Below are 11,978 nucleotides of genomic sequence, written 5' to 3'. Positions count from 1 at the left end.
CGAAAACAAATGTTCCCCGAGGGAACGCAATCATCAAATCCTTTTTAACGATTTATCCAAGTTGGCCACATTTGAAAACTAACAGGGTCGAGTCTAACAGGGATGTCTTGGCCTCAGGGTCTCCTCTCCACCTGCACACTCCAGGGAGCGCAGGCTTAGGCAATTCTTGCAGATTTTTTTATTTTTTTTAAGTTGCTGGATCCCTTTTGGGTTGAGCCAGTCTTCATTTCAACATCTCCACAAAAAAACCGAAGGCTTGATTAACATCTGCTAACCCTCTCGCTACCTTCCTCCAATTCGTTTGACAATGAATTGCTTGGAGGCAGAATTTCTTATAGTCAACGAGATGGGGGAGGGAGAGGAGAGGGCAGATGAAAGGGTAAAGATCGTAATACAGTAAACCCTGGTGACAACATTGCTCTTACTTGAAGGGGGCGTCAACAACCTACAAGTTGAAGAAATTCGCTTTTGTTTAGGTACAAGCGGAGTGATCTTTTTTTAAACAAAGGTGTAACTTGGGCTATGACCAAACGTGCTTTTTGATCCCCTCTCTGTCCATGGGGCCCGAAATGCCAATAGAGTGAATAACAATCATGTATAAGAGCTGGTCACAAGTAAAATACTCAAAGTGCTGGAAGGACTCAGCAGGTTAGGACAGCATATGTGGCGGGAATGGATTGGTGATGTTTTGGGTTGGGATCCTTCTTCAGACCCTGTGTCTGAAGAAAACTGATTAAATCGTTTAGATGTGTTCTACTTCTTCTTCTTCTTCTTCTGGCGTGTTGTATCTCCATAAATGGTTCCCCCAAACGGGATAATTTTCTATGGAGATACTCAACTTTTTTTTGTTGGCGAACTCAATCTTTCCTCATTTACACTCGTTGTTTTAACTCAAGGCCTGGATTCATTGGCATTTTTTCCATTGTGATCTGTTAACCTCCATTCACACCTTTTACAAACCAGCTTCTTAATAGAAGAGGGGCACCACTTAGTTCTTCCTTTTGAAGAATAAAGGATCTCATTGTGTACTTTGCCTCAATTTCTAAATCCACCTACTGTACTTAAACCCAGAGGGGGGAAACGTTAAATTATACCCTTAATGCTTACATGGACTTTTCCCATACATTCTACATTTTACAAAGACGTTGTACAGAGATTTCTTACGTTTAAAATATGACTCAATTTTATTTTATTTTTATATGTAGTTATAAATATATTTTGTCAAAATATATGATCATATGGTCATAGGTCATAAATAATGCAATGGCGAGCGCCTGTTACAAATATTGTCCAGACATTATTAAAAGTCTTTTTTTTCAGCGGCATCCACATCCCTCCACGACCATCTCCTGATAGTTTTTCAGCACAACTTTATCGTATTCGTCCAAGTAGAGCATTGATATGGGGCTGAGTTCCGTGGGGACACAGCAAGCTTTGGGGATGTTGGAATTTACAGAATTTACAAGCGTTTGCACGATCGCGTGGTTGGTCGAGTTCAGGTGGTCTGCCAGTGGGAAGGGGCAGTCTCCGTGACAGTAAAAAGCCTGGTAACCCGGGGGTGCCACAATCCAGTCATTCCAGCCCACGTCGCTGAAATCCACATAGAGAGAGTGTCTCCTGCAGTGAGACCTGTTCTTCTTGCGCTTCGGACCTTTGCCGCTACGTTTGGCCCTGCGGATCAGTGCGTGCCCCTTTCCGTCGTGGCTGAAAGTCACTAACAAGGGTCTGAACTGGGACCAGTCTCCGTACGTCTGGCGAAGCGACCTGCTCATCCTGACGTGCATACCCTGGCGGCTCCTCGTCTCGTTCAGGTGAATCACCTCGACGGCCAGCCCGTGGTTGGGTTGCCTTTGGAGGGTCCATCTCAGCACGGCCGGGCTCACGTCGAAACTCTCCCACCGGCTCTTGTTCTGGTGGACGAGCCGGGTGTCGAGCAGCCTGGTGATGAGGTCGCCCTGCTGGCCGGAGGCTTTCATGATTTCATACACGTTGATGCGATGGAACCCTTCCTTCCAGTTCAATACCGTGTCGATCTGCTCCCGGTACAGCCTCAGCTCCGCGGACGAGAGCACCTCGCTCCCGGGCACCGCGCTGATGTTGAACACAAAGCGAAGCTGGGTATCTTGCCTCTGCCCCGGTATCAGCTCCAAGTGTTCTGTTCCACAACACAAATCAAAAGACAGCCCTTAGAATCAGGTTTACCCGGGTACAGTGCGCATTTTCTCTGCACTGAGAAAGACCCAACAAAGAACCCGCCTTGCGAAACTCGCGCTCCGCCACAGATAAACGGTGTGCAAAAACAATGGATGCAAACTACGAATCTCTACAGGGGCTGGGGACTAACTGGCTTCAGAAAATATTTTTGTCACCTGCAAGGAATCCCTCCCCCCATGCAAATTAATACATGAACAGTGCTAGTTGGAGAATTCTAAAAAACAAAATATCTATATATATGTGTGTGTGTGTATATATGTAATTTACTCTCACAACTAATCCAATAGACCTGCATTGACCATACAAGAGACCTACCAACTGATGTCATAATATGCTTTTAATTTAAGCAGCACCGTAGTTATAATTTACATTTTAGAATTGGTTGAAAGGTGTCCTAAATAATATTGGCAATCAACACTGCCCTAGCTAATACGTTACCCAGTGCACGAAATTCCCCGTGTATACATTTCACATGAAACTCCCGCCATGTTCTGCTCGCATTATCACTCAAACCACAATAATCCGAGTGTTTTTCGGTACAGTGATCGGTGTTCCGGTACCTTCATGGTGGAAGCTCCTCACGGTGTTGGCGCGGCTGGTGGATCTCTCGGGATATTCGAAGCTGCTGTCGTGAGGGACGTCGTCCCCAGACTGGAGTCTGTAGAGATCCAGCATGTAGTGGGGAACGACGGCAGATTTACTGGGCTGTGGGCGCCGGTGGAGTCCGAACATATTGAGTAAAGTGGCCTCGAATTCCCGGAGCAGTTCATGGTTTTGCGGAGAGCGACGTTCACCCGCCTGGTTCTGATCTGCGAACTTTTTCCTCCCTTCCTCTGGTATCAGACTAGCAGTACCTCCCAGCAAGGCTTGGCATAATAAAATTACCATCAGCATTCGGTTACCAGGAATCATGGTGTCTCTACAGAGCAAAACAAGCAACAACAACAAAAATGAGAATTAAGAGTGATCTTCAATCCACGCCCCGGAGAGAGAGCGCACGACACAGAAACAGAGAGTGGGGGAAGAGGTATAATTACATGGTCTCTCTCGGTTTTAGTTAAATAGCCCATAATCAGGCAGATAGCACCATCATGTTACTCTTTTGTGTTTTCACTATCTGAGGCTGGTTTCTTTGGAAGCAATATAAAAAAAATCCTGCAGCAGGCATCTTCATAATTTGAGGTGGGAACTTTAAAATTAGTTTTATTTGAATGTGTGCGCTTTCATATCGACCCAAGTTTTTGATAAATATCGCTAATTTAACTTAATTGTTTATTGACAAGCAAAGCACAAGTGCAGTAGTAACCCTACTCTCGCACAACAAGTTGTGCATGTAGGAAAGGACTGCAAGTGCAAGCTCAGGGATAGAGAAATTGAATAAAAGGTTGAAACACACAACTTGCTGGTGCACAAACAGATGGATACTGGAATCCCCTCCCAACTCATTAGAAAAGAATGAGAGAGGTCTACTCACTGACAGAAAACAAGGCAGATGAAAACAATCCATGGTTCTTGACAGCCGATCTTGGACAAGTTGTTGTAAAGCTCAGGGACTGTGGAGCTACGTATTGTCCGATCCCCCCTGCAACAACATTTGAATATAATGTGCAGTCTGCGCTTCCTCTCGGCGGCGTCAGCGGGAGCCGTCCCTGCTGCCAATCACACGCCAGGCACCGCCCCTCCGCCAACCAGCGGTGCCGATGCCGCCCCCCACCTGTCAGTCAGAATCGCGGGCCCCGCCCAACCCTCAACAACGCACCGGTCCCGCTCCACCTGCCGATCATGAACGCAGGACCCGCCCCGCTGCCAATAATGAGCACAAGTCCCGCCCCATTACAAACATCATCACCGGCCCCTCCACATCTGCCAATCAAAAGCACATGGCCCCGCCCTATTGACGTTCATCAGCGCGCCGGCCCCGCCCCCTCGCTTTCTCCTCAGACGGCAGTGAAGACCCGGCCCCCTTTTCCAGGGTGGGCTCGGGCCGGCCGAGGGCGGAGCCTGACACAGCTGTCAATCAACGCAGTGCACTGAGCCCGGGAGAGCAGCAGCGCGCTCGGGTTAGCAATGAGCATTAATAGTGCACCACAGTGACAGTGCACCACAGTAACAACGCGCACATGGATTTCCAGCAGAGTCTGATGGAGATGCACCCATCCGAATGAGCCATGCTTGTGTTTGCAATAGAATTGTCTCATCCCGTGAAAGATAGAGGTTTTTAAAAAAAACAGAAATATTTACGGCCGATGGATGCACACAAGCAGAATTCTTCTCGCATTCTCGTCATTTTAGGGTCACAAACTGTAGCAAAATATTGCTTTAACATAAGGCAAAACATTTTACATTGCAAAAATCCAAACTATCAACAGCTCCCGCAAGAAAATGGCTGTAAGGCTGTAACTCCAACTGGTCTCGATGGGCTGAACGGCCTATTAGAATGCTAACATTCCAATCGGCAGATTTAAAAAAATGGGATACCGATCTCACCGACACAAAACTCCACCAAAGTTTGAAGCGTCCGGTTAGATCGCACACACCTTATTTACCAAACCCCGACCAACACCCACCTTCATTAAAAACTGCAGGAAAACGTTTCTAAAATGGTTGCAGCCGCAAAAAGAGCATTGCAAACGTTCCGTGGATACAAGGGCAATAAATGTCAGTGCATTTTTATTTCCTGGTTGGACATGGAAATGGTTTTCAACTAAAACAGGCATCATACCTAATATCTATAAAAATACAACCTGGCGTAGATTGCCTGGCGCAGTCACTACCAATTCTGCACTGTTTTCTAGTTAACGTTAACATCTAGTGAGTCCTGATTTTAATACTGCAACGCATAGGAACATGTCGTGAATATTTTACACACGATTCTGAAGACAAAATTCAATTTTACTTCCAAAACTGCAACATTAATCGTACTTAATTGAGCACAGCATCAGCAGTAACCTTTAACTGAATACAGATACTGCTGCTGGCACTGAAATCTAAAGTAAGTTAAACCAGATGGAACCCTATTAGAATATCAGTCAATCGATGTTCAAAACGCTAAACTTCGATAAACGCACCCAGCCGAAATATGTGCTTTTTACAAAAGGCAAGGTATTTCAGCGGCGCGCTGGCGTTTTGTAGCACGTGTGACTCCAATAATAAGAAATCCATATCAAGCTGCACTATCCAGTCAGTGTGCATTGATCAATACGCGGAAATGTGCTGCAGAACATTCTCAGCCTTACCGCAATAAAACATGAGCATGTTGGAATCAACATTAAACACCACTCACCATAGATTTTACACGTTTGCTCCAAAACTATCACATCTAATTCACTTGTATTATCCGGGCTTGACATAAGGAGAGCGTCGTTAGTCCAATTTCTCTGAAGCGGCGCCGAGCGAAGTCACGGACTCATTAACTCCCATGTTTTAAGAAACAGAGCTGCAACTATCAGTCAGTCTCACTAATAAGTGGCCGCCCAATTCATGCAATTTGTTGGGAAGCATATACGTCACCGTGGTAGTTTAGCACCGAGTTCATAAAAAAGCTTCACTTATGATATTTCACTTCCTCCTGAAATTGCATTTCCAACAAGCCACCGGAGATTAGCGCACCTACTCCGTCTGTAGAAACAAGACGCGCACACACCCCCTCCTCCCTTCTCTCAAACTAGTTAAATCTCGTTTTTATTTTTTATATCAGTTTCCTTGCATTTTATTCGGAATCCACTCGCATGCAATTTGAGTTCTTCCGGAGCGACAGAATTAGCCCACGAGCAAAAGAAAGTAGGCGAGGGGAGGAAAGCAAAGACAAACTGCTCAGCCACAAAGGCAATTCCCGGAGACACAGATGAAAGCAATATTTAAAACGAACTGAATGAAGTCCACCGAAGAGTTTAACTTGGTAATCAAAAATCAAAAGACGTTCAATGGCACTACAAACAAAAAAACGTTTGCCAGACCTTTGAGTCCGAGAGGGCATTTAAACGTTCCCGGAATGATGATCTGAGATCCACGAGATACATTTGCGATATGTGTGTTTTACTTCACGAGCTAAGGCACCGAGTGCACAAAGAACTGCGAAACGGCGAAGGTTCCTCTTTTCAAGCCATTTGCAAAACAAATTTAATCGCAACAGTCCCACAAACAATTTTGATAATTATTTTAAATATACAACAGATCTAGCCCATCATTTGGTGGCAAGCCAGGCGGGATGGTGATGAGTCATAGTCATATAATTATACTGCATGGAAACAGGCCCTTCGGCCCGCCTTATCCATGCTGACCAAGTTGGCATACTATTTGCCTGCATTTAACATCTAAATCCTCCCAATCCAAATTGTTCCACGTTATTTAAAAGTGGTTCTGTATCAACTTCTATATATTGAATATTTCATTTCAATATGTGCAGTACATGAACAAGAAATGTTTGCTGCTTTTTAAAGCAGGTGTAAAATGGTTTAATGCTTGATTTGTGCATTAAAACAGGTAGTCAGTCTTTAATTGTCGAGTCTGAACCAGTCTGAAGAAGGGTTTCGGCCCGAAACGTCGCCTATTTCCTTCGCTCCATAGATGCTGCTGCACCCGCTGAGTTTCCCCAGCAATTTTGTGTACCTTCGATATTCCAGCATCTGCAGTTCCCTTTTGAAGTCTTTAATTGTCGTATGTACTGAAAATGAACAATGAAATTCTTATGTGTAGCAGCAGAACAGACCCGCAAACACAATATAGACAAGAAATTCAATACATTCATAATTGGAATATAGTGCAAAACACACATAATCCTACAACAACCAAAGACATCCATCGAAGTTCATAGAAGTGGTTAGAGTTGTGCAGTGTTTAATACCCTGATGGTTGTTGGGTAGAAGCTGATCTTGAACCCGGTGGTAGTGGGTCCAATCTGTTGAACAAGACAGGTTGAACAAGACAGGTGCTGAGTTCTTCAAGCACTTTATGTTTCGGTTACCACCAGGCCCTGATTGTTGCTCACAGACCAGGAAGGCAAGACACTAGTATTAGCAGCACGGTGGCACAGCAGTAGAGTTGCTGCCTTACAGCGCCAGAGATCCAGGTTGGATCCTGACTATGGGTGCAGTCTGTCAGGAGTTTGTACGTTCTCCCCGTGATCTGTGTGGGTTTTCTCCAGGATCTCCGGTTTCCTACCGCACTCCAAAGACAGTCCATAGATGCTGCTGCACCCGCTGAGTTTCTCCAGCAATTTTGTGTATCTCCAAAGACATACAGGTTTATAGGTTCATTGGTTTGAAATAATTGTAAATTGGCCCTAGTGTATGTTTGTATGCGGGGATCATTGGTCGACATGGACTCGCTGGGCCGAATGGCCTGTTTCCGTGCTGTTTCTCTAAACTAATCTAATCTTTTTAGTTTGACAATAAGAACTAACATTTGAAGATATAAGCCAAAAGATAAAATGAACTCATTTTAAATTCCATTATATTTTGAAATATGTGTGTGTGAATTACAAGCTGCATAAGAAAAGTTAATTACTATGCGGGACCATGGTAATTATGGATTCGTAACCCAGTAAAAAGCCATTTAGACTCATGCAATATTTTCAGAATTAACAGGGAGGACCACATTGCAATGATCTTAAATTTGCCTGATTTTTATTTGATTTTCATTGACTACAGGAAAATGTTCAAAACATGAAAATACAAAGGGAGGCCAAATCTCTCAGAATAACTTTGCAATTTGAAATTTTTAGGCTTATCCTAAATTTCAGAATGATTAGGTGTTGACTTTTCACTCTCGCAACTGATTATTGCAAGCAGCTATATTTTGCATTGTTCGGCCATTTTCCTCCACGGATGCTGCCTTTACTCTCAATTCATTGTAATCAAATGTAATTCAAGACAAGAACCACGGAAACTCAAATAAAGGCGTACATTTTAACCAATACATAGGTCTCTCAAGTGCTTTTTATGTTGATGTTTAAAAGTATGTTGAAATAACACAAACCTTTCTCAATATTGCCTTTAGAAACTGATGAGTAAGAGAAAACAGCAGATGCTGGTAAAATCGAAGGTAGTCACAAAATGCTGGAGTAACTCGGGGTGAGGCAGCATTTTTGGAGAGAAAGAATGGGCGACGTTTTTGGTCGATACCCATCGACCCGAAACGTCGCCCATTCCTTCTCTGCATAGATGCTGCCTCACCCGCTGAGTTACTCCAGCATTTTGTGGCTACCTTTGATTTTACCAGCATCTACACTTCTTTCTTACACATTTTGTCCACTCCATTGTGAAATCGCCTCAAGGTATGTCTACTTTGAAGAAGTTCTCTTCCTCTCTCCGACGAGAGTTCAGCAACATCCTCTCTCATTGCTCCCCCTCTGTGATTCCTCCTTCCCTCCGACTCTATGACCACGTTTTAACCCTTAATTTAGAAACTGATGTTTGCTGAATTTTAATTGTAGATGTCTTATTTGATGCATTGTGATTTTGGGTACATCTAGAAGAGCAGTAACCTTGAAGACACAAGAGATTGCAGATGCAGACACCTTGAGCAAAACACAATTGCTGGAGGAATGTTGTGGGTCAGGCAGCATCTGTGGTGGGAATACACAGACCACATTTTGGGATGGGACTCTTCAGACTGATAATGTGGTGAGCGACAGCATTATCTCCACCCATCATCCTTCTCATCTCTAGCCTTTGTCCCTAACTCCATCCCTATGCCAATCAACTGATCCCTTTACCTTCTTCAGATAAGTGGAATTGTTTACAACCAATCATGTGAAATCAGAGGCCAGAATTTATTTGAATGTTCACAGCAGATTTTTTGTTTATTGGTTGGTATATTAACGATATTGCATTACCATGCCAATGTAGTAATGATTACGTAAGATAGACATAAAAAGCTGGAGTAACTCAAGCAGGCAGCATCTCTGGAGAGAAGGAATGGGTGACGTTTCAGATCGAGACCCTTCTTCAGGTTTGGGTCACATCAACAGTCTGACAAAGCATTTTGGAATAGTCATGGCACATGCCATGCTGTGCCATCCCAACTCAGTGCGTTATCCCGGTTGGGATCATTTCCTTGGTATCACCACATGTGCCATCGAGTCCACACCATCCGCCAATCACCCGTTCACACTAGTTCTATGCTATCCCGCTTTACCATGCACTCCCTACACACTCGGGGTAATTTACCGAGGTCAATTAATTTACAGATCCGCACGTCTTTAGGATGTGGGAGGAAACCGAAGCACCTATGTAGTCACATGAAGAACATACAAAATCCACACGTGACATCTGAGGTCAGGATTGAAACTGGTTCTCTAGTGCTGTGAAGCAGCAGGTCTATCAGATATGCTGTTATGTGAAAGCTGCGAACAAGGTTTAAATTTATATCAGCTCAAACACGATGTGACCTATAAACAGAAGATGTGAAAAGCCTGAACTTATGAACTCGTTTAGATTAAACAGAGGAAGTCCTACTTCTCCCACTGAATAGGCCTGATTTCCCCAGGGGACTAGATATCTGAAGGGCATATTGTATCAGAGCCATCAGTGAGCAAGGATAAGCCCTTATCCAACTTCAGCCCCTGATTAGCAAGTTAATTGCAGGTTTTGATAGGAGATACAAGAATATAAATGACAAGCAAAGGAGAACTACCCAGACAACTGCAAGTTTGAAAACCAAAATGACAACGTCCTTCTGCAGGTAAACAAGCTGAACTTGTGCAGCCAAACTCAGAAACTACTGTTCACATTGCACTTCTTCAATGGGTTTTGCAACCAACAGTAAGTTGCATGTCAGAGGTTAGATTCATGACTTCAATGGTCAATTGACGCAGAGGTAATTCCACTTCTCTGTTTCCGCGGTCAGTGTCTGCAGTATAGAAGTGAGATCGACTGACTGACCAAATGGTGCCAGCACAACAACCTGGCTCTCGACATCAGTAAGACCAAGGAACTGATTATGGACTTTGGTAGGGGAAGGATGAGGACCCACAATCCTGTTCATATTAATGGGACGATGGTGGAGTGGGTCAATAATTTCAAATTCCTGAGCGTGCATATTTCCGAAGATCTTTCCTGGACTTGGCACACTGATGCAATTATAAAGAAGGCACATCAGCGACTCTCCTTCCTGAGATTCGGCATGTCGAATAGGATTCTCCCAAACTTCTACAGGTGCATGGTAGAGAGCATTCTGACTGGTTGCATCGTGGCCTGGTTCGGCAACTTGAACGTCCTGGAGGGAAAAAGACTACAAAAAGTTGTGAACACTGCCCTGTCCATCACCGGCTTTGACCTCCCCACCATCGAAGGGATCTATCGTGGTCGCTGCCTCAAAAAGGCAGCCAAAATCATCAAGGACCCACACCTCCTGGCCACACACTCATCTCACCATTGCCATTAGGAAGAAGGTACAGGAGACTGAAAACTGTAACGTCCAGGTCCAGGAACAGCTTCTTCCCTACAGCCATCAGGCTGTAAAACACAACAACGAATAAGCCCTGAGCTCTGAACTGCAAAAGACTATGTTATTATTTGTTATTTGCACTACATTTGTTATTTATTGTACTTTTTTTTTTCCTCTTCCCCCGTGATGAACTATGTTTACATATTCGCATATTCTGTTGTGCTGTAGCAAGTAAGAATTTCATTGTCCCATCCGGGACATATCACAATAAAACACTCTTTTGACTCTTGCTTCAATTTATCATGTGAAGTTCACAGGTAATGTTTGCAAGGACAAAGATCCTTCAGAATTTTTACAAAAATCTGGTTCAGTGCAGAATATATTTTGTAATATAATATATTGTCATATGTACCGGCCATGAAACAATGAAATTCTTACTTGCTGCAGTTTTGCAGGCTATTAAGACAATACACAGATAAGTATATAAGAATCAAGAGTGTTTCATTGTCATATGTACCAAAACAGAATAGCAAAATTCTATATGCAACAGCACAACAAGTTTATAAACACATTACTTAATAAGCAAAAAAAAAGTTAAATTAAAAAAAATATAATGCAAACACAAGAAAAAGCCCAAAGTCCCTAATGCAATCAAGACAATTCGTAGTTTTCTGTTTAGATGGCATTTGTAGTGTTCAATAACCTGATGATTTGGGAAGAAACTGTTCCTGAACCTCGACATTGCAGTTTTCAGGCTTCTATCCCTTCTACATCATGGCAGAAGTGATATGAGAGAGTGTCCGGGGTGGTGTGGGTCCTTGATGAAACTGGCTGTCTTTTTGAGGTAGCACCTCCTGTAGATGGACCAGGCCATGTCCACCACTTGTTTGTAACTTCCTTCGTTCCTGGACATTCAAGTTGCCAAACCAGGCTGAGATGCAACCGGTCAATATGCTCTCTATTGAAGTACATCTGTTGAAGTTCAAGAGAGTATTTGTCGACATACCAAATCTCAGTCGTCTGATGAGCCTTCTTTATGACTGCATCAATGTGCTGGGTCCCGGACAGATCTTCATAGAAAGGCATCCCCAAGGACATTCTCCACCACCATCCCGTAGATGAAGGCAGGTTTGTGGTTCCTCAACCTTCCTCTTTTAAAGTCAACAATAAGTTCCTTGGTTTTAATGATGTTAAAAGCAAAGTTGTTGTTCTGGCACCATTCGGTCAGTCGAATGATCTCCCTCCAACACTCCGACTCATCATTATCTGTAATTTGTCCAGCAATGGTGGTGTCATCTACGAAGTTAAAGGTCGTGTTGGAACTATGTCCAGCTTCGCAAACAGGGGTAGAGAGTGAGTACGGCAGGGCCTGAGCT

The 11,978-nt window shown here is 43.7% G+C and overlaps 1 protein-coding gene across 3 annotated transcripts; it reads right to left on the bottom strand.

The window, feature by feature from the left end:
- Nucleotides 1–1,160: 1,160 nt before the first annotated feature.
- Nucleotides 1,161–6,189, bottom strand: bmp4 (bone morphogenetic protein 4). Of its 3 annotated transcripts, none has more exons than XM_033027261.1 (4): nt 6,171–6,189; nt 3,689–3,796; nt 2,775–3,133; nt 1,161–2,155 (listed from the first exon to the last, which is right to left on the bottom strand). In XM_033027261.1, the coding sequence occupies exons 3-4, from the start codon at nt 3,124–3,126 to the stop codon at nt 1,317–1,319; spliced, it is 1,191 nt and encodes a 396-aa protein (XP_032883152.1). In that variant the 5' UTR covers nt 3,127–3,133; nt 3,689–3,796; nt 6,171–6,189; the 3' UTR covers nt 1,161–1,316. The 3 variants fall into 3 exon arrangements, with proteins under 3 accessions (XP_032883152.1, XP_032883153.1, XP_032883154.1); XM_033027262.1 differs by lacking the exon at nt 6,171–6,189 and adding an exon at nt 5,498–5,853; XM_033027263.1 differs by lacking the exons at nt 3,689–3,796; nt 6,171–6,189 and adding an exon at nt 5,498–5,861.
- Between the last annotated feature and the right edge of the window lie 5,789 nt (nt 6,190–11,978).

This window comes from Amblyraja radiata, chromosome 9 (assembly GCF_010909765.2).
Source record: "Amblyraja radiata isolate CabotCenter1 chromosome 9, sAmbRad1.1.pri, whole genome shotgun sequence".
NCBI classification, from domain to species: Eukaryota; Metazoa; Chordata; class Chondrichthyes; order Rajiformes; family Rajidae; genus Amblyraja; species Amblyraja radiata.
The sequence above is the reverse complement of the archived record's forward strand: the minus strand, read 5'-3'. Positions and strand labels throughout refer to the sequence as shown.

Excerpts from the sequence above, each read along its gene's own strand:
- bmp4 (XM_033027261.1), bottom strand. The coding sequence starts at position 3,126 with ATGATTCCTGGTAACCGAATGCTGATGGTAATTTTATTATGCCAAGCC. Across the intron at positions 2,156-2,774 it reads GAGGAGCTTCCACCATGAAG|AACACTTGGAGCTGATACCG; the intron begins GTACCGGAACAC and ends GTTGTGGAACAG.